Source organism: Malania oleifera, chromosome 1, assembly GCF_029873635.1.
Source record: "Malania oleifera isolate guangnan ecotype guangnan chromosome 1, ASM2987363v1, whole genome shotgun sequence".
NCBI lineage: Eukaryota > Viridiplantae > Streptophyta > Magnoliopsida > Santalales > Ximeniaceae > Malania > Malania oleifera.
The window spans coordinates 152351853-152375488 of record NC_080417.1 but is presented as its reverse complement, the minus strand read 5'-3'; the positions used below and the strand labels follow the sequence as shown (position 1 = coordinate 152375488).

Genomic DNA, 23636 nt, shown 5'->3' with positions numbered 1-23636 from the left:
GTAACCACATTATTCCTCCGCCATAAGTGAGGGTAAGTAATAAAATAAGTAGACTATTTTTCCTTAGTGGATAGTGATCAACACAGATGACAAATTTTGAGGATGAAATTTTATAAGGAGGGGAGAATGTAATAACCCAAAGAATTAAACAGGGTCTCGTCGATGATTACATGGGATTCGTCGACTAGAACCACTGAGCTTATCGTTCTTACATGTTTAGTGTGCATTGATTATATTGTACATATTGTAGTACATACCTGCTTAGTTGAGAAGCACATTTCCGTGTATATAAATTTACATTTTTTGTATTCCAGGCATGGGCCTAAAGAGGAAGACTAGCCCTGTTGAATAGTCTTGAATTGGCTTAGACACGATTAGGAAAGTTAGGTGCACCATCCTAGTAAGGTGTAGGTTGAGGTTAGCCCCGTTAATTGACCTGGTTGTAATCGGTGCTACTCCACCCGTTAAGTGAGCATTACTGGAATCCTTGGGCTTGCGAGCTAGAGGCGGAGACGTAAGCTGTAACGCCCGAAAAATAATTATTATAGGAGGATGTAGTGAATGTAAAAAAAAATAATAATAATTAAATTAAATTAAATTAAAGTAATTAAATTAAAAGAAATTAATTAATTAATTGGTTAATTGATTAATCAAATAAATAAAATATCATGATATATATATAATAATAATAATAATAATAATAATTTAATATTATAACATATACATAGTAGATTCCTAAAGTTTTAGCTTCAGGAAATTTCTAATAGAAATTTTAGATGTAAGAACCCGAATCGTGATAGGTGGGTTTAATTAAATAAGACAAGGGTAAAATTGGAATTTGAGCAGGCTTCGTCGACGAAGCCAGATTTCGTCGATGAAGGCTTTGTTATGCTCGTCAACGAAGTTCAAAGACTTGTCGACGAGGAGAAGCAGAGAGATTTCGGAAAGCCGGGAATCTCAAACTCGTCGACGAGGTCACCGTTTCGTCAACGAGCTGTCTATATGACCCCATCGATGAGGACACCATTTCGTCGACGAGGACGCCCGAGTCATAGGGCTATAAATATCCATTCTCTTGCTTCCAAGCAAAGAAATCTAAATATATATATATATATATATATATATATTTTTCTCTCTCTCTCTAGGAACTCGAAGGGGTCTCCCTATCTCTAGATTTCTTCGTTGTTCATCACGAGAATCGTTAATCCAAAGTTACCATGAGGATCGTGGAAGAATTCTCAACAAAACCTATGGATCAGAATCCCGTTTCAACGATTTTTTGGTTCGACATAAAATCGAGGTAAGGCTCAGTTTTCTTTTCTGATCCGGTAGTTTGGTAGAGGTGAAGTTGTGAGTATTTTCTGTATTGTGTTTTGTAGATTTTGAGAACTCAGTTCGTTGTTTAGGAGACGTAAAGTTCGGGATCGATCTTTTGAGGGAAAGGTAAGGGAATACAGTTTATATTGGTTATTTTCGAAATCAGATTCGATAGAACGGTGGTTCACGGTCCTGTGTGCGTTTTGGTTACTCATTTGGGGGAATCTGACGGGTAAAATTATAGGTTTTTCATGTTACAATTTTGGAAAAAGGGGGGTATTGGGTTGCATCCCTGGTTTTGTTGAACTATTGGTATATTGTGATTTATACTGTGTATTAGGGATGGTCATGCCTTGACTTTGTTTTAAACTGTATATGATAGGAAAACATGATTTCAGATTACCAAATGGGTGTGGTATGTTTGGTTATGTGAGCATGCATGAATGTGTTATGTTGAAATGCAATAGGGATTGGGTTCCGAATTGGTCCAGGTACTGAAAGAGTGTCCGGCTCTATATCCGAGGGCATGTGTTTATCGCCTGCCATGTTGGTCAAAGTGTCTGACTCTATATCTGAGAGCGTGAGCCTATACCGGTTGATCACCGAAGGGTGTGGATCCACCAGATAGCGTCGGTACAATGCCATGGGAGTTTGGGACTAGCCATGTGCCAGTGGCGCTGTGTGTCGGGGTTGGCTATGGGCCAACGCCGGATATTGTGGATCGGCTACGGGCCAAGGGGTGTGACGACACCATGTAGATCATGGGCGTGCGTATGTATGTGTGTGCGTGCATGCACTGTACTGGAACTGTATTGTGAGAATACTGGGATTGCATTAACTGTGTTTATTTGTTGTCATGATAACACTCGAATGCCACACACTAATATAACCTATGTTTGCCTTATTGATATGTGTCTCACCCCTGCTGTACGTACATTTTTATAGGTCCTTTGAGTAACTGGAACTAGCGTCCTAGAGTTGGAAGTGTAGTAGCCGGTGTACTGCCGGTAGCGCTTGGGAAAGTGCTAGGACCCTGTGTTTTGCGGGTTGCCGTTTTGGGGTATGTTGGCACCCGGATGTATGTTTTGTATATATGGAGCCTGGACTCCGTTCTGTTTTGTATAGACTCTGGTATGGTATGGTACAATACTTGTATAGAATGACCTTTTCCGTTGTGTATATGATTTGTGTATGGATGCGTATAGGGTGCCTAGTAACCCCACGAGGTTGGACCCTCATTCATTATGTTGTATCATTGTTATTTGTATGATACAAGGACATGTTAGGTTACTAATTCACCCCTGGGTCCCATTTTCGGGTTCATGGCGTGACACTAGAAGCAAGCTAAGAACGCCCCCCCTCTACTTCTCACGTCTCTCCTTTCGTTCTCTCTTCCACTCTCCTCGTCTCATCTCCCTTTCTCCTCAATTTCTCGGTAAATATTAAGTCGATCTAAAAACCAAAAATACTATTGGGTTCCTAGTTCCGCCACTGACATTTCTACTAGAGCAGATTTGTCATAGAAGCGGCGTAGGCACCATTCTTGGGGTAAAGTAATTTTTTCCTATTTTTTCAATTTCTCCTTAGATCTTCAGTCAAATCGACGATCAGGCACCACCACGGGGTCCTAGTTGTGATCTTCGTCATTTTGGCAGGAGTAAATTTTTAATTTGGGTTTCCTAGGCACCATTCCAAAGCAAGAGTGTAATTTGGAAAATTAAGTAAATTGGTTATATTTGAGGGTATAATTATTTATTTGGAATTTATGGGCCTAAGAAATATTAAAATAGTATTTTATTTAGGGTTGATTTAATGGAATTAGGATTCTTGATTTAGGGTTCGGGCAAGCGCCGCGGGTGTAATTTCTAGACCTTGCGGGCATAATTTAGGAAAGACCAAGGTAATTTGATTATTTTGTAGTTTAACAATTTATTTAGGTTATTGGGAGCCTAGGAAATGTTTTATAGAAATTATGTGGGGAATTGTGTTGAATGTTAAGTGGAAATGACAATTGTAGGTTTTGTGTTAGAAATGCCATGGGCTCATAATTGAATCGTGTGGGCAACTCAGTAAGTCAGATAAGGGAATAAATTAAGTCAATATTTTTTCATGGAAATATTTACTATTTTACAGCAGTTTGTTCTAGGAAATTATGTATAACATGGAATTATGTTTGGAAAATTTACTACTGTTAACAGGAGATTGTTTAAATACATTTAATCAGGGAAAATGATTTCAGTGCAGATTTTATGAGTAGAACATGATTTACTTTTATGTGGCATAGGTATAGAATTTTATGATTTTATGTAATGACAAAATATTATGTTTTCAGAATAAACATGTTATCACTGTTTCAAGAAATTGTTAAAAATAGTACAGAAATATGTTTAAAGTATATTATAATGCAATGGCGCAAGAGTTGTAATTTATATGATATGGCACAAGGGCCGTAATTTATATGAAATGGCGCAAGGGCTATAATTTATATGATATGATATGTTGGCGCAAGGGCCGTGATGTATGATATGCTATTTTCAGGATATTATTATTAGTCAGATATTATGATGAAATAGTTATGTTTAACATATGAAACATAGTATATGATATCATAACCCAAATGACTTAGTTTAGTTCAATTTTCAGGAGCACAGTACTGTAACTATATATATTCAGATTATGATAGTGCAACCACACGATTAGAGTGTGGTAAGATGGCAGTCGAATTGGCTTCAGTGTATTTTGGAGATGTTCCCCTGGCAGTCTGGACTAGGTGGGGCAGGCCCATCGTACTTACATATTAGAGTTTTTGATTTAGCATGGTCGGCCAGCCATTGCTAGGTCTCGCCTTCGGGCCACACAACCTAGTCATGTGGGGGTAATACATGACACCAACTAGCTATCCATCATCATATTTATTTCACGTATTATACAGTTATATAAGATGATTTACACGTACAGAGATATAACATGACATGTATGTTACTTTTAAATATGTTTACTCAGTAAATTGTTAGATAATTTTCACAAATACGATTTATATACAGAATATGCTTATGACACATGAAAATACCCATGCTGCCACACAATGATATTAGTTTATTTCCCTTACTGAGAGGTGTCTCGCCCCAACTTTAAAACATTTCAGGGAATCCAAGTAGAGGAGCGGATAGAACTCCACAACGTTAGTGGTCACCCAATGTACCCTGTTAGAAGGGTAAGTTGCGATGCTAAGGTCAAATTATTTTTTTGGGTAGTGACCCTAGGGAACTTTATGATCATTTTGGGATGTGTGTATATTTATATAATGGGTTTGTAAAACTCTGGTATTGTATTTGGACGGTTGGTTTGTTATGTATATGATGTATGCTTTTCGCTGCTAGGGTGTCAATGATATATAATAGGTTTATTCCCCAATACCCATGGGTCTGGGTGGATTATGTTTATGGTTGTCATGATTATTGGCATGCTATTATGTGAAAAAAAAATATATGGTAAATTAGGCAGGTTGTTACTGTTTGGTATTAGAGCCTAGGTTGCTAGGTTCTGTAGACTTTGGAGTGCAGCGAAAATAATACTAGAGTATAAGAATGGATTTTGATGAGAGTAGGAGATAGGTAGATTGAAATATAAGTAAGTTATTTTTAGAGGATGAGATTGGGAATTTGGGGTTCTATCTTGCGGCCTGGAGGCAGAAGTTTCGTGGTTATTTCTGTGTTTTTCCTGGAGTGACGATTTCAGGAAACCATGGATACTATTGCCGGTTCTTGTTTCTGAGTGGTAGGATTGAATCCTAAATTGGGATTGAGGATGATAAAATGAATGGTCATAGAAGATTACTTTTGGATCTTAGTGTGTTAAGTGTATTAGTGGTATTACGTAGCATCACCCAGAAGGTGATGACAGAAATGACTAGTAGTTTAGGGGAACAGAGCTGCATGATTGAGCAGTTCATGCATATGAAGCCCCGTTGTTTTTCAGAGGGGCTGACCCATTAGTGGCTGAGAATCGCGTTCAGGATATTCAGGACATGTTGGCAAAGCTCCCTTGTATTGAGGAGTAGAAAGTGTCCTTTACTGCATTCAAGTTGACTAGGGAAGCAAATGCTGGTGGAGATCAGCGAGACTGGTAGAGGAGCAAAGACCTGAGCCTGTAAAGGTGACCTAGAGCCGCTTCACATAGTTGTTCTTTGAGCAATACTTCCCCGCTACCGTTAGAAATGCAAAGGCGGCAGAGTTTTGTATTTGACGCAAGGGCATATGATGGTAAAGTAGAATGCAACTAGATTTATCGATTTGTTCCTGTTTGCTCCACACTTAGTGCTAGATAAGGAAAGAAGGCGAGAAAGTTTAGGAAGGGACTGAGTTAGGGATTTTATGAGCAGGTTGTAGGTTTCCAGGCCCATACTTTTCAGAGATAGTTGATAGAGCCACAATGATTTAGAGTGGGCTCTAGAGAGATGCTGCAGCACAGAGTCAGAGGAAGAGGCCCGCGCCTCCAGATTTTCAGGTAGGTTTCAGTCGGGGCTGTGGAGGAGGTAAGATAGCAGAGGAGGTTAGAAACAAGGGATGGGAGGTCGAGCGGCAAAAGATAGAACGATGCCCCCTCCTTGTCCCAGATGTTACAGGAGACACCCGAGAGAGTGCCGAGTGAGGGAGGTTGTCTATTATCAGTGCTATCAGCTTAGACATATTTTGAGAAACTGTCAGGCACCTCCAACGATAGCAACTGCTCCTTGACCATATAAAGGAAGCTATCGAGCACCTTGAGGCGGACAATAGATGAATACTGTTCTGATGCAAGTTTATGCACTGACGCCGAGAGATATTGAGGTGGCAAGAGACATGGTGACATGTATTCACTAGCAACGGTACCGTGCTCACAATACAACTGGTCCTCAGGGTTCTTAAACCATATCATGCAATTTAAGTACTAAAAACCTTAATATAAATCTCATTTTCATTTCTCAGTATAAAACCTGCTATATCACAACCCCGCATTCAGTCGTCATATAAAAACCCGACATATAGCCGTCATATAATACCCAACTTTTAGCCGTCATTTCAACACCCAGGCATACAACCGTCATATCAAAACCCCATATTTTTCATAAACAATTCCAGCATTTTTATAACGACCCGAATTTAAAAATGAAATTTAAATAATAAGGAAAGGGAAATGGAAACCGGAAACAGAAGGAAGTAGTAGACTTCGTCGACGAACACAGGGGGCTTGTCGACGAGAAAATACTGAGAGAGGTTCTGAGCTAGCCTGAATTTCTTTGACGAACACAGGGTTTCGTCGACAAAATTTGTGAAGGATTCATCGACGAAGGTCAGGCTCGTCGACGAAATCCTGTTTTATAAGAATGAAAAATCCGGGAGAAATATCATTTTTTTTACAAAACCGCTCTCTCATCTCTCTCTCTTTCTCTCTCTCTCTCTCTCTCTACGGTTCTCTCTCCCTTCTCTTTACGTTTCCGGCCCCACCATTCGTCAGATCGATGATCCGGAGTCACCACGACGCTTCTGGCGGAGTTCTCTCCAAATCTGCTGGAGCGGATCGTGGGAGAAAGCTAGTTGGAAATCATCCCAAAATTGAGGTAAGGCTTTTTAAGCCATATTTGGTCTTACGCTAGTTAGAAGAAATGTTGTGCGCATGAAAATACTGAAGTTTAATACTGGAGGTTTTTAGTTTCAGAGTATTGGTCAGGGAACCCCTCAAGTGTTAAACTTGAATGCTTTTGGGTGAAAACTTTCTACTCAATATGCGGGTTTTTGACGTTGAGGAAAATATTGTATGCTTAGAAATATTGAACTTTAATTCTGAGATTTTTCATTTTTAGGGTGTTGAGTTAGGAACCCTGCGGGTGTGGGGCAATTTTATTAGGGGCTTTCCAGGAATCAGGTAAGGGAATAAACTAAGCTAGTACTGTTTTGGAAAAATGCTTATAAATATATATAGTTATCATTTGATTTATGGAAAATGTATATGCTTATATACGTATGTTTTATATTTTCAAAATACTGTGAAAATGATCATATGTTGAATATGTGGGAAATCTACTGTGGTATGAGTAAAAAATATTGTGTAATGCTGTTTTCTGGGAATGTGGATGATGTGGATTTTTATGAAGGAAAACCGGTGTACGGGCCGAAATGTTTTTGTACATATATATATATATGTGTGTGTGTGTGTGTGTGTGTGTGTGTGTGGATATGATTTGCCGACGTACGGGCCGTGCTATGTGATTTGCCAGCGTACGGGCCGTGCTATGTGATTTGCCGGCGTACGGGTCGTGCTGTGTGATTTGCCAGCATACGGGCTGTGCTATGTGATTTGCCGGCGTACGGGCCGTGCTATGTTAAAATGAGAAATACTGGCGTACGGGCCAATGATTTTTATGATACATGTATATATGTGAAATGATACGATTGATGTGAAAATAAATGAAATGAGATATTTATGTATCACGGTTTCAGTATATGTATATAATATCAGAACCTGGTTGGGTTGGTTTAGGTTAGCATTTGCACGGTACCGTTGCTATGTGTCCATGATCCCCATGATCATGATATATGTGTTAACGCCGCTATACGGAGTGGTGTGAGATTGGATGGTCGATGTGGTTATTTTCGAGAAGTGTGCTATTATCACCCCTGGTGTATGGACCAGTCTGGGTAGACCCATCGAACCTACAGACTAGACTATCGACTTGGCAATGGTCGGCCAACCATTGTTAGGTCGCCTTCGGGCCACACAATCCAGTCATGTGGGGGTAATACATGACAACAGCCAGCTAACCCACTAGGATGATTTTTATGTTATTATTATTATGACATAAGTTGAGATATGTTATGAGAATGCAGTATGTTATGCTTTGTTGAGATATATATATATATATATATATATATATATATATATATGTTTTCCCAGATTTGATGAAACAATACTAAATGTATTATATATGATATATGTTGAACACGAATTACTCATGTTGCCACACACTAGTATTAGTTTATTTCCCTTACTGAGAGGTGTCTCAACCCTAAATTTTATTAACTTTTTAGGAACCCCGGATAGGAAAGCGGGAAAAGCCCCGCATAAGTAGTGTTGTTTATCTGCCTTCTACGAAGGGTAAGTTTTTGGTAAGAACAGTTAGGTTTTGTGGGAATTGTCCCTAGATTCCATTTTTGAGATGTATATACTGTGAGATAGTGATAATAGTAACTCTGGTATGTGTTATGCACATTATGATGAGATGTATATGATTTTATATTTTCTGCTGCGTAGGCTTCTGCTGTATGTTCTGTTATATCCCTGGTACCCATGAGTCTAGGTGGATTGTGACCTGCTGAGCGGGTATGTGTGATGTGTGGATTTGGTTTGATGTTGATTGATATAAAAAAATAAATAAATATGTGAAAAATGAGCAGGTCGTGACAATTTTTGTCAACCAGGTTAAACCATATTTTTACAGTATATTCTTAAAACCACACTCAGATTCAAATATGCAATAAAACAAGATGGATTATTCTCATGCCACACGATTTTAGTATTAAAACATAATCAATTAAACAACTAGTAAAATACCTCATAGTATATATAGTTTGTATAATGAAAACCAATCCTTCCACCGTTCATCTCATTCAAAATACCGTATGATATATCCATATTTATAAAGTCCATTTTGGAATGGTTTGATTTTGAAATAATCATTGATACCATGAAAATACATATCTACGAACAGTTTAATTGGTTCAATTTCAATAAAAGACCTGACATAACTTAATCCCCTTACATGTTCCTGAAATAAGCTGATTATGTTTAGAAAACAGAAAACCCTAGCTTTCGAACCCGTCCCCGAAAATGAGCCGGCAAACCGAGAGAAGAGGAGAGAGATGATCAGGGACCGATGACAGACTCTGGGTGATCTTAGAGGGAGAAAGCCACGTGAGAGAGTGAGAGAAGAGAGAGAGAGTCTCAAAAATCTAATTTAGAGAGAGAGGGAAATATAAATTATGAAATAAAATACATTACTTACTACTTAAGTAAGTCTACCTAGAGGAAAACCGTTGACGGTTTTCTTGGAGTTTTTGAAACCGACGACGGTTTGGAAGTTCAATGCTCTCGGTTGTTTGTAGCCGTTGATCGTTTTTCCTGAGCTTAGTGAAATTGTCAACAGTTTGGGGTCCTGCCAAACCGATTTCCTCTTTTTCTTTTCTTTTTCCCTATTTCTCTCTTCTTCTATTTATTTTTTTTTTCTTTTCCGGGTTCAGGTCCCTACATTTTGGCTCTTTTTAAGATGAGATTTTAGTTTCATTCTTGCAAGTGCGATCAATATCTATCATCTGTGAGACTAGTGTTTGTTTTGGACCTCAAATTTATTCTTTTCACAACTTATTAATATCGTTTTTAGGTTACGTTCGATAACTTTTTTATTTTGAGCGTCTCATTTGTATAGAAAATGAGGTTATAACATTATGAGATGTTGTATGTGATTGGTTTCATAATTTATGGATTAATTTTATTTTTTAAAATTTAATGAATTGTTTACATATATATATATATATATATATATATATATATATATATATATATATATATATTGGGGTTTGGATAGTAAATAGCCCTAAAGGCTGCTACCCATTTTTTATTACCACACAAACAATTAACTCACAACATTTCTATTATTTTTACACACAGAAATCCTATTCTTTGATTTGATAAGATCAGTGTATAGTAGATAATTATAAAATTTATGATAATGAAAGGGTTATATTACCAAAATCGTCAAGGTCTATTTGTATTAAGGAATTTTTTAAAAAAAAAAAAAGAGAAAGGAAAATTTTAAAAGAAGAAAACATATTTTCTATTATGTTTTTCTCTATAGGAACTATTATTAAATATGAAAAATTAATCTAATTTTAATAAAAATTTCTAAAAAACCAAATATTAATAACGTTTAAAATCAATGTTTGTTTATAAATTTCGCACGTTTTTATTTATTTATTTTTTCCTCATTTTTTTAATAACCAAACATAAAAGAAATAAATTAATTTATTTTCTTCCCTTTCCCTAACATTTTTCAAATTTTGAAAATGCACCAAATGTTTTAACACAAAAATACTCATTAATGAAAAATAATGTGCCTAATTTTTGAATAACATAGTAAATATGTATTTATTTTTTTCCATGGAGTAATAATCGGACAAAATTTACATATTGTGATGACCCAAAAAATATATATATATATATATATATATATATATATGATTAAAGTACAATAATAATAAAATAATAAAAATAGTCATTAAGTTAATATCAATACAGAAGTGTTTTTCTGTAGGATCCTTGATTCCATGTTTGATGCCTAAGAAAGACCTTATCTTAGCAAGTGCTCAGAGACCATTGCGGCTCAGTCGCTCCCTGGAGGTCGGCCTGGTCAAAATGGAATTTCATAGGATAAACAAGATAGACACTGTTTGTACACGTAAATAAGTATATATACATAAAATAGTGTTTTGACAGACATAATTTGTAGAAATATATAATAAGATGATAATAATATAGGTATCATATGTGGGGCCCACAAGACTATGTGGGGTCCACATGAGTCCCGGAGCCACAAGACACTGTTTATATACGTAAATGAGTACATAAAATAATGTTTTAACTGATATAATTTGAAGAAATATATGATAAAATAATAATAATATAGGTATCCTATGCGGCGCCCACAAGACTGTGTGGGGCCCACATGAGTCCCGAAGCCGTATGGAGGTTTACACAAGTCTCAAAGTTATGTAGGATGCATAAAATCGTATAAGAGTTATTCGAATTACGTAGGATCCATTCGGGTCTCGAAGTTGTGTGGGGCCCACAAGACCATGTGGGGCCCACATGAGTTTTCAAAATTCAAATTTAATTCTTATTCAAAAATAAATAATAAAATAAATAAATACTAAAAATGGTTCAAAATTAATAACAATGATAATAATAATGATAATAATGATGAAGAAAAATAATAAAATAATAAAATAATTAATTAACTAATTGATTAATTAATTAGGTAAGTGATTAATTAAAAATTTATTTAATGGGAATGGTGGCAAGCACTCCCACATGGCCTCCATCCCCATCCCATACTCAACCCATACCTTGCCCATCCCTTACCCATTCTTTAATTTTTAAAAATTATAATTTCACCCATTTCCCCACACTTTTATAAATTTCATTTCTTCCCCAAAATTTTCCTATAAATAGGGAGCTCTCAACCTTCATTTTTCACAACAATTTTCCAAGGAAGAGAAGGATTAGTGAGTGAAAGAATTTGTGGTGGAGAGAGAATTTTGAGTAAGTTCTCACTTACCCACTCTTTCCGATCTCATTACTTAAAGATAGTTTTTGTGTTCGTAGCACACGGTAAAAGAAGAAGGTAAGTAAATTTTGATTATGTTAGTTTCTTTTTATTTTAAATTCATACCCGAGTTTATTTTGTACGTAAATTTTAATTATGTTACTTAGTTCCACAAAATTTCTATGAGTTTATTTTTATGCATATCTAATTATACCAGTTCTATCTTTAATATACTTGCATCTATTTTTGGGTTAAGAAATGTTCCAATCCCCTCGGGTAAATTTTCAGCATTTCTTTCTATTCAAAAATAAAATTATATATATTTTTAACACAAAAATTGTGTGGCATGAATTTATTTCTACGTTGCATTTTTATGAAAATATGAGTAAAGATGAGATTTTCACGATATTATTTTTAAATTGCATAAATTATAATAAGATGATTTTAAAACCCCTTATGACAACGAAAGTTCAAAGTTACAGATGCTCGGTACTGCAGCTTAAAGTTTATACGGATCAGAGTGCACCTACACTGTTTACAGAGTGGTTATTTATGTTAGTGAATTTCTCCTGAGTGCACACTTGGTTCCCGACCAGGACTTAATAAGGAAAATCTCACTTAAAGTTTACGTACTTTGATTTAGTTTGGTCGGCCAGCCAGCTAAGTCCAGTCTTCGGACCGCATAACCCAGTCATGGGGGTAAACATGACTTACGGCAAAAAGGCCTAAGGGTGGTTTTTATAATATATGTTTATACATATTTAATTACATGTACAAAGTTACTGATGATTTGAAGGAAAAGTGTAAGTTTACGTGAAAAGGATCATTCTGGTGCTTAAATGACGATCTAAGGAAAAGTATATGTATGTTTATCATAAAACATTTTTACAGTTTTAAAGTTAAAAGTTTAATTTAGCAGTTATAGTATATGATTATAAAAAATTTACTGTTGAAATTGATGACAAAAGTTTTATGCAGAAATTTTTAAATTTATATTTATTCTAAAAGCAGTATTGAAATTATAGTATTAAATATTATTTTACGAAATTCTTTAAAAGCTCATATTGGCCACACACTAATAATAATCTTATTTACTTACTAAACGTCGTCTCACTCCAATCGTATTTTATTTTAGATAACTCTGAAGGACATGTCGGAAATCAAGCTTAGCAAGCATGCGGGTGGGGATTAGAAAAATAAAGATTGATTAGAAATATTAGTATGGTTTTAGATATTTATGTTTATGTAATTTTTCTTCTTTTGAAATAAATGATTGTAATATGGATAATTAGCGCTCTGGTTTAATAAAAATTGAGTTTATTTTGCTTCCGCTGTAAATTAATAGTAAAAAATTAATATCCCAGGCCCCTCGGGGTCGGGATGTTACACATATCCCTCAAAGGAAGCATGAAAATAGATATGCGAATTTAATGTAAAAAATGGTTGAGTAAGTTGAAGCTATGAGCTACTTGCCTGTGCGTGGCTTAGGTCTGATGTGAATCCAATTTTATTATTATTTTTTTTAAAAATTAAATTTTAGTTTTAGACTCAATTATAGAATAGTTAAAGGTAAGTAAATTATAACTTATTAATGATCTTCTCACGAGATGAGTCGTGAGAACCTTCTTAGGGATTGTTTGAAATCATTTATGTAGAAATGTTTTTTATAAAAAAAAGTATTGAATTTAATAAGTATGGGTAATAAGTGCTGAACTGAAAAAGTGTTAAAAGTACGTTATAAGTCAGATTTACTTGTATTTAAAATATGTTGTGTTTGGATACTTACTTTTATTATATGATACTACATAATTATTTTTAAACATATTTTAAATTTCAAATACTAATATTTTTAATTAAAAAATTCATTAATACTAATTATTTTTAATTAATAATAATCTTATTATTAATGTATATTATAACATATTACTATCATATTAAATTATAATAAAAATAATATTACTAATTAAATTTAAAATTTTAATTTGAATTAATAAATAATTCTTGTTCAATGTTGAATTGAATTATAATAATTAACATGCCATAATACATAATAAAATAATGTATAATTATTTTAAATATATTTTAAATAAAAATATTAGTATTTTTTAATTCAAAATTTAAATGATAATTATATAAATTTTCTAACTAAAATTTAAATATTTTATACTAACTCAAATAATAAAATATTATTTATTAATTCAAAATAATCTTATTATTAATGTATATTTATAATATTTTAATTTATATTAAAAATAGCATTAATAATTAAATTAAAAATTTTAATTTATTTAATGTTAATTTAAATTTATATATGGCTCCTTTTATACACTGAGCTGTTTTCAAAAAACAAATACTAAGAACTTTAAAAAAAAAAAAAAAAGTGTGAGATAAACGTGTGGGTGGCTGTGATGGGTCAATCTCCACCGTCGCTTCTATTTTATATCTTGGAAAACATCTGGTCAAAATCCCACAATGTGGCGTCCTTTTATTTTGAAATGTCAAATCTTTTGTCTTCTAGAAATGCCTAACCACAGCCATCAGATCGATCGGACGGCTAGCATGCGCCTCGGGTAGTTGACTCTTGACTGGTTGGTCCCAAAGAAAGGGGAAGGCCGCCCACTCAATTCGCACGTGTCGGGTCAACCCGCAGAAGGCCCGAATGGCGAGGAGATCTTCCCGGGTCCCGTCGGATCACACGTGTCGCTGCCTTCTTGCGTCACGTCAAGCAGCTCAGCAGGCATGAGCAGAATCCAAGCTGGAAGCGGAAGCTTCACGTTCCCACCGCCTTCCTCCCTCCTACCCCTCTTTATTTAACCAAAAACGAAAATGGAAATTACAGTTCGTCTATCTTTGTTTATGTAATTTTTGTTTTACAGATTGTTGGAGGAGCCTGTTGGATTGGAAAGACTGCTTTGCGTGCTTTGATTTGTGCTCTTAGATCTGAGTGAGAAAGATCATGCGGAGTTTTTCCTTCTACGAGAGATTTTCTCGTGCTTATAATGACTATCCTTCTCTCTCCAAGCTCGTGGTTGCCTTCACTGTGAGGTATTTACTGTTAAACTCTATTTATTTATTCGATTTTTAGATGTCGTACGTCCTGCTTGTTTCTTGAGCTTTGATGATTTGATTTTATTGGCCGTGTTCTTGTGTTTATGAGTCTTCTTCGATTTGCATTTCTATGTTTTTTTTTAAAAAATATATTTTTATAGTTAAGTGGATGTATTTGTTTCGATTTATAGGGAGCTGAGTTTGCGAGAAATGTGGCTTGCTAATTGCTTCATTATTTTGTGGTGCCTGTTATTCTCTGATTGGATTCACTCTTTGTATAAAATTCCAAAACCCTACAGTTCGGCTGATCAATCTGAGAAACGAACATAACCTATTTGGTACTATTTTATTGACTATTTAAGATAACAGGAGGAGCGATGCAGAGCTAATAAGAGATTCCAGCTTTTTCTCGTTTTCCTTACATTTTTTTAGTTAAACGAGGCATTATAAGTTATGAAACTGATAGATAAGTTTAGATCTGTGAGGTGAAGTTGATGACAGATTCAGGTTAGACTGGTCGAGCTTTATTTTATTTTTTATTTTATTTTTATTTAAATTTTTGTGATGGTTTGATTATTTAACTGCATCGCTGTCTGCTGATTTGTGTGTAAATCTTCGTGAAATGCAATCCTGATATTTTAGAAAACAGTAACTCAATCCCCAAAGAAAAGAAAGGAGAAAACAAAGCGAACTGATGAAAAATGAGCCTCTGTTTCAGGTCAAGGATTTTGTTGGAGAAAATGAAAGGAAAAGATAATAAGAACTTAAGAAGGGAATTAATTTTTTTTTATTGTATTTTCTTTCTATTTCAAATGTTGATAAGAACAAAAATTGGTTCAAGTAATACTGAAAAGTGAGAAATTGAAAGGTTAACTGTTATGTAAAATATAATCGTATCCATTGATTTACGTTTTTTTTTCATGGTAATTTTCTTTGTCATTTCCTTGTAATCAAATTGGAAAAAATGGTTTGTCCATTTTTATCTTTTTTTGTTTTTGAAGTCCCAAACAAAGCAGCAATAGCACAGCAAAACAGAAAAACCTAGTTACATCTTTTCCACCCAGTGGCTTAAATGGTTTCAATGTGGTGAAATAACTGTTGAGATTTGAAATGTGCTGGAACTGGAATTCCCTGTGTTGCTTCGTCTTATGAGATTTTTCATTTGGTTGGCTTGCCTTCCATTGATAGCCTTTCTCAAAAGACTTTTCTTTCAGTTAATTTTTGAATTGAAAATATTATAATCTGATGTGTTGACGCTCAATTCTTATGTTTTTCCCTTTTTTGATATATTTAGATTAAGGATTTTATTTAGGAAAAGAAAAGAAAAGAAAAATACGAAGGAAATTCATTTTTTACCATATTTGATAATTTTCTCTTTATATCAAATGTTATTGAAAATTTAATTTTTTTCTATTATAAATAAAAATTTAGAAAAATCAAATACTAATTATGTGTGAAATTAAAATTTTACTAATTGATTTATTATGTATTTTATTTTTTTTCTCAGTTTCTTTGATAACTAAACACGAAAAAACTATTGCTTCATATTTTCCTTTACATTCCTTTACACTGTTCAAGTTTCAAACGGACCCTTTGTATGTACTTTTTTTTTCTTAATCATTTTTTTTTTTGGGCTGCAGTGGTGGGGGTTTTGTAGCTTATTCAGAGTCAAAACCACATCATGACACATCTATCATTGGTCCATCTGAGGCTGATAGCAAGCGAAAAAGAGTGGTGGTACTTGGTACCGGTTGGGCTGGAACTAGTTTCTTGAAAAATCTCAAGAATTCTTCTTATGATGTCCAAGTGATATCACCTCGCAATTACTTCGCCTTCACTCCTTTGCTACCCAGTGTTACATGTGGCACGGTTGAAGCTCGCAGTATTGTTGAACCAATTCGCAACATAGTTAGAAAGGTAATGGCTCTCTCAACTCTGTAGAAAAGAGGAAAATGGACCTAGAAATCAATTGTGGGAAGTGGTCCGAAACTCCCTTGAGAATCTGCTAATGCACCATCTAAAATGAAACTGAATGAAATAATAGACAGCTGCCTACTAAGAGTTGGGTAGGGCTACAAAATATACTACCCTGGTGACACAGCATTTTAGAGGCATGGCCCTGATGGTGTATTGGTTTGCTATCCAAGATTTAATATTGATACTTTAATGTGACACTGACATAGTATTTTGGGATACTACAAGTTTGTGTAGCTACACCAACATAACGTGATCTAGTAAGTTACTGACCAGATGGTTTCATTGTTTTCTCCTGTAGAAAAACGTAGAAATTTGTTTCTGGGAAGCTGAGTGCATCAAGATCGATGCAGACAATAAGAAAGTTTATTGTCAATACGGTCAAGATACCAGTTTAAAGGGCAAAGAAGAATTTGTTGTAGAGTATGACTACCTTGTGATAGCCATGGGTGCCCGTGCTAATACATTTAATACTCCTGGAGTAGTAGAGCATTGCCATTTCTTGAAGGTAAGTTTTTGGAAACTCTGTTGTTTGTTTGTTTATTTTATTTTATTTTTATTTTTTTCCAGCTTTTGTTGAAATTTATCACTCTTGGTTGGGAATCTGGTTAAATACAGAGAGGAATAAAACAACCAAAATGCATGTTTTCTTGATCTGCTTTGTGTCGAGTGCCAAATACTTCTTTTTTGTAGGATTATGAAAATACATTGCGCAGAGTTTTTGGGGGGATTTAGCTCTAGAAATGAGTTGGCATTTATAATACGTTGCTGCTGCTAAATTTTCTATTAAACCCACTTACTGCAGGAAGTAGAAGATGCTCAACGGATTCGCAGGAGTGTTATTGACTGCTTCGAAAGGGCCAGTCTACCTAACCTGAGTGATGAAGAGAGGAAGAAAATTCTTCATTTTGTTGTTGTTGGTGGTGGCCCGACAGGTGTGGAATTTTCTGCTGAGCTTCATGACTTTGTGAATGAAGATTTAGTCAAATTTTATCCTGCTGTCAAGGGTTTAGTGAAAATAACAATTCTCGAGGCAGGAGATCATATTTTGAATATGTAAGAATATACTTCTAAAATCTTCTTGTTATATTTCCTCAAATTTATTCTTGCTTTAATTTTGCATTAAATTTATGTTGCAATGACAAGGTCACTGTAACAGGAAATTTACACAATTTGGACGCCAAATTGCATTTAGCATCTATATAACAGTGTACATCCAAAAATTTTTAGCATACCTGTTTATGCTGCTGCTGCTGCTTCTTCTTCTTCCTGTTTCATCTCATAAAATTCAGTTACTTGCCAATAAAAAAAGTCAATATACCAATTTTTTCTACTACAATTATATCAAAGTTTGTTATGCCTTCGTGCCATTGATATAGAGCCCTTCCCGGAGGGTGGAACTCATTGGTTTGGCCGTGCAACATAGCATTATATTTTTTACCCCCTTTTCCAATTTTGATTATTTTTGTACTTTTTTACTGTATAAAATGTGGGAAATAATTTAATGTTCTCTAAAATCAGGGGAGAAGTTATGCTGTTCACGAAACTTCAAAAAAAAAAAAAGGGAAAGAAAGAAAGAAGAGGAAAGTGTTGTGCTTAGGAAAATGTAAATCTACAATGCTGTAGAATCACTGTTTTTTTCACATTCATTGGTTAGGAAGTTATGGGTTGTTGGGCACTTCTGTTTCAACTTTGTTACTTATTTTAACAGACTGAAATGCAAAATGCTATAGAATCTGAGGCTTCATTTCTTCCATGAAAAATAACTTTCAGGAAATATTTTCTGCTTTTTCTAATGTTTGGATCCAACAATAAAAATCAAGAAAAGGAATTCAGAAAGATATAATTCAAACCTATCAATATTCTTTAAAACAAATGTCTTAACTGAAGCGAAAGTTCTAAATTGTCTAAGATATGCAGATTAGGATGCTGATTGTCACAACATTTTTAACTCTATGAATGTCTTGTGCATGTGCATGTTCGTGTATACCTTTATTCCTGTGAAAGCGTGGACCTCAGGCTGGTAGTGGTGGCTGTCTTTGTTTTGTTTTTTGTTTGAATGAGGGGTATATGGACTGGAGCCTTGACCTTGTCAATTTATATTCATTCTTTTATCTTCTACTTTCCCACTTCCTTTCTACACCAGTCGACTCTGAAATAGGAGTTTTTTTTAATAGTTCGTTCCTAGATAAAACAATTCACATTTAGTTATGATTACCTTTATTTATGATTTTGACTTGGTAAAAGAGAAATAATTAGAAGAAAAAAAAAGTTGTTTGGGGCTGTGGATTTAGTAAAAGTGCGCACAAAAATAAAACATATGAATGAACATAGTTAAATGAATAATTTTGGAGACAAATTTACGTAGGTTGCTGCAACCATGATCAACCATGGATTTGTATATGCTTATCTAGGCCATGTCATGCAGGCTAGACAGCCATATCATCAAACTTTCCTTTGGCCACCAAGTAGTAAACGTTTACATTTGTTGTGTCCTAAGAAAGAATAATTGTCTCACTGACACTAAAATTTTTTGGGGTTGAATGATGTGATTTCATTTTACAAGTTACAGCATTCAATATTTTTTTTAAAATTTTTTTTCTTGCTTCTCAAGTTTGTAGGTTTTTCTTTCAGGTTTGACAAAAGAATTACAGCTTTTGCTGAAGATAAATTTGGTAGGGAAGGTATTGATGTTAAAACAGGGTCAATGGTTGTCAATGTATCTGCTGAGCATATTTCTACCAAAGAAAGAGGAAATGGAGGAATTTCTTCCATACCCTATGGAATGGTTGTCTGGTCAACTGGCATAGGACCTCGCCCAGTCGTTACTGATTTCATGAAACAAATTGGGCAGGTTCTTTTCTGCTAGACCTTTGAACTTATCTAATGTTCTAAACACTTTATTTAGTTCTTGATATGTTTCAGCTCTTTTAATTCTCTTTATATGTTGCATCTTTTATTAGAAATAAACTTTTATTGAGCAAATATCCCCTCCTTTGATTGCAGATGAATAGGCGGGCTTTAGCAACTGATGAATGGCTGCGCGTTGAAGGATGTGATAACATATATGCCCTTGGGGATTGTGCCACAATAAATCAGCGCAAAGTCATGGTAAGTGGACACTTTTAGCTTCTTTTATTCTTTCTGCTCTCCTCACACAGCTATCAAATTTTATAAAGAGTTCTTGATTCCAGATCATGTACAGTCTGACTCTTCCATCTGAGCATTTTTTCTCAACTAGCTCTAGGCATTCATCAAGAAACAAGCTTGCCATGCTATTACAACCCCCAACACACCTCATGTATTCTAATTAATTCCATGTTTTCCCCTTCCATAATAAAGAAAACTTGTTGTAATATGATAAAAAATTTCAATGTAAATTGCAGCATGAGGATCCTTTCTATAATCTTTAACTAATCATTAAAACTTCATGATTAAGTGCTTAATAAAACAGGAAATTGCTAGCAGAATTCATAGCTTCTTCAATGAAATTACTGATAACACTACCAAAATAAGTTATTTTTTCCCATTTGAAACTTGAGGGAAGTTTATTGAAGCTTATCAGTGGTATACAGGAGAGGGGGGAGAAGAAGGAAAATGAGGAGAGGCTACAACTAAAAGGAGTTTGAGTTTCACTAGGAAATCATCATAGGAGATGACTTAAGAAGGAGAAAAATAAAATATTTGAAGAACATGTCATCCTCCTATAAGAATTTAAAAACAATTACAAAGGGTAACCTTCAGTCCCTTTGTGAACTGGAGAAGAGAAATCCGCCAATACATCCTTGAAGCAAGCACCCAAAAAGAATTTAGGAAAACAAGTTATTCCATAATAAATATGAGACAGTTTCTTACCATTAAAAATCCTGTATTACTCTCAATCCACAGGGTCCAAAAAATAGCATGCAGATCACACTTCTACAAAATTCTACCTTTTCCACTCATTCCTCATTCCTTGCATTCCTCTCTATCCACAAGTGCAGTCTGAATCTGTGCTCTGTATGTTTCTTCCTCTGAGCAATCCTGTTGCTGAGTATTTCATCCAAGACTGCTAGACTATTTTGAGTGGTGGAGATAAGATGAAGATGAACCAAGAGAGTCCGTTGCCTTGGGCTAAAATCCATAACCTTTCTTGGCTGCCAACTCTCTCTCCTCAGATTCCAATGCTTTGATCTAGCCATAAGAGCTTCCACCCACACATTGATCTCTGTCGAAAAAATAGAAATGGATTTTGTTCATTCTTCTAGATCCTAATAAGAGAAATTAAAGATACACAGAACATGGTTTAAGTCCGCAAGCTTTAACCATGGGAAACACCTTAATTTCCTTTATCTACTTTAACTGAAGCCCCTTAGAAAAAGGAATAGCCATATCCTAATGCTGCATGTCATACCGTGCCACCTTCAAGTCTCTTTTGCTTAAATTCATCTTGGATGTCCCTTTTTGATGAAGTAATCAATCTATCATACCACTCTTCAACATGACGTATGCTTCGTTTCCAATTATTATTTTCTCTCTTGTCAACTTGCTTTCAGGAGGATATTTTGGCAATATTTAGGAAGGCAGACATGGACAATTCTGGGACACTAACGGTTAAGGAGGTTGAGGAAGTGTTCAAAGACATATGTGAAAGATACCCTCAGGTAGAGATTTATTTGAAGCATAGGCAGATGAAAAGCATTGTTGATCTGCTGAAGGATTCCAAAGAGGACGCTGCAAAAGAATCCATTGAATTGGATATTGAAGAGCTTAAATCAGTTCTTTCACAAGTGGACACCCAGATGAAAAATCTTCCAGCAACAGCCCAGGTGTCATGTTTGATCTGCTTGTGGTATACCTTTTTGAATGGTATCTTTGAAGGCAAATCTTACATTTTGCTTGGTTGATTTGTATGACATTTCAGGTTGCAGCTCAGCAAGGCGTTTACCTTGCTGATTGTTTTAACCGCATGGAAGAATGTGAAGAAAACCCGGAAGGTCCTCTCAGGTTCAGGGGATCTGGTCGCCATCGATTTCGTCCCTTTAGGTACACATTGAATTCATCTTAGAGATTCTCTCTCTCTCTCTCTCTCTCTCTCTCTCTCACACACACACACACACACACACACACACACAAACACAGCCACTTGCGTCAACAGATTATCTTGTTGATGGCAAATCTATGCTATAGATAATAATGCCTGGGTGTGAAAATTTAACGTGCACATCCACCTATTCAATGGATATCAAGAATCACTGATCTGGGAAACCTCTCCTGGAACTATAATGTTTAATCTTCCTCATGAGCAGAATAGAGTTGAAACTTCCATTTTCTTTCTGAAGTAGCATACATTGCTTACCAGCCTTCATGTGTGACATAGTTGAACAATCATCTAACATAATAGTTTTAGTGTAACAACAGTTTTAAAGTGTAACAACAGTTTTAACTCCACAATGAGGTCAGAATTCAGGCTATGTAAATGTTTGAAATTTTGTTTTTATTTTTCAAGATTGAACTCAAGTTGTGGTTGGTTTTGGGTAGAGCAGATTGCTATACGAACTGAACCCTAACCTAGATTAGGCCCATGCCTAGGGCCCTATATGATGAAATGGAGGGAGAGATGCTAGAATACTATTCTGAATTGGTTTACTTTAATTATTGACCTATGAAGTCCATAAAAATGAAAGCAAAAGTTAAAGACTGATTTAAGTGATGGTTTAGTTAATTTATTACTGTCTGATGGGTGGGTATAGGTACAAACATTTGGGGCAATTTGCTCCATTAGGAGGAGAGCAGACGGCTGCACAGCTGCCTGGGGATTGGGTTTCTATTGGACGGAGCTCACAGTGGCTTTGGTATTCTGTGTATGCAAGGTAATCTCTTTCTTCCAAGTTTAATCAATCTACATGTCATGATCATGCTTCTCTCTCTCTCTCTCTCTCTTTCTGCGCTGAGAAATTTTGGAAGTTCAATCCATCTAAAGATTTTATTCTTTTTTTTCTTTTTTTCTTTTTTGGCAACAATAGCAAGCAAGTCAGCTGGCGTACAAGATTTTTGGTGGTAACGGACTGGACGAGGCGTTTTGTATTCGGAAGGGACTCAAGTCGCATTTAAGGCTGCTAATATGAGTGGCACTATGCAACATGGCGAGCCTGTGGGATCACACTGCTCCTCATCTGTCACGTGGGCTCGTGTCGTGTCCATCACGGGCCTGCCTCATTCAGCATTTTCCGAATAATATAGGTCAAAAAATCTTTAAATAAGCATCTTGAGGTGAATTATGGATTCCTCCTGTAGGCATCAATAGCAGTATCAGCCATGGAGTTTTCGTCAAATTTTTGTTTTTTTGCATCTTAATTTTGCTCATCCAATTCTTTAATCACTTGGAAGTGATTAGATAGGCTGTGTCAACTGGTAAATTAATGATTGGTGTGTTGAGGGTATAGTCTCCCGATCTCTGGGGCAAAATTTTCACTTCAGAATTGAGCTGTCTGTTTTATTTGTTATTTTTTTTGTGTTATTTATTTTGAGGCATTATGCTACCAATAAATGAAAAAAGTACAAAGATTATTATATACTTGTTGGGTGATTCAATGTAGGTTTTTACTTTTAGATGTTGTGGAACTACTAAATGGTAACCTGCAATTGAGAACCACTATGATCTCTCCTGTTATTTGTGTTTGGTTCAGGACTCGAGTAGAATAAGGTTAGACAATTGAGTAGGCATATAATAATTTACTCACAAAAAGGGAAAATGATCTATTGAGCTAACTAGGTTTTGGATCCTCTTTTATGTATTGATGCATATTTTTCTTGAATATTTTTAAGACTAATTAAATAATAAATGTTAGTTTTTTAAGTCTGATTTCTGTTTTGATGTTGACAAATTATTAATATTTTATGTGTGCATTTAGTGTGTGAATAGGTTATCATTTCAGTACGAGCATAAGATATCGAAAAA

General features: G+C 35.1%; 1 protein-coding gene across 1 annotated transcript; it reads left to right on the top strand.

Annotated features, from left to right (window-relative positions):
- The first annotated feature begins 14373 nt into the window (after positions 1–14373).
- Positions 14374–23250, top strand: LOC131156533 (external alternative NAD(P)H-ubiquinone oxidoreductase B3, mitochondrial-like). The gene is made up of 10 exons (XM_058110305.1): positions 14374–14719; positions 16363–16639; positions 16998–17204; positions 17502–17752; positions 19331–19550; positions 19703–19807; positions 21232–21504; positions 21600–21721; positions 22429–22548; positions 22702–23250. The coding sequence occupies exons 1-10, from the start codon at positions 14631–14633 to the stop codon at positions 22787–22789; spliced, it is 1752 nt and encodes a 583-aa protein (XP_057966288.1). The 5' UTR covers positions 14374–14630; the 3' UTR covers positions 22790–23250.
- Positions 23251–23636: the final 386 nt, after the last annotated feature.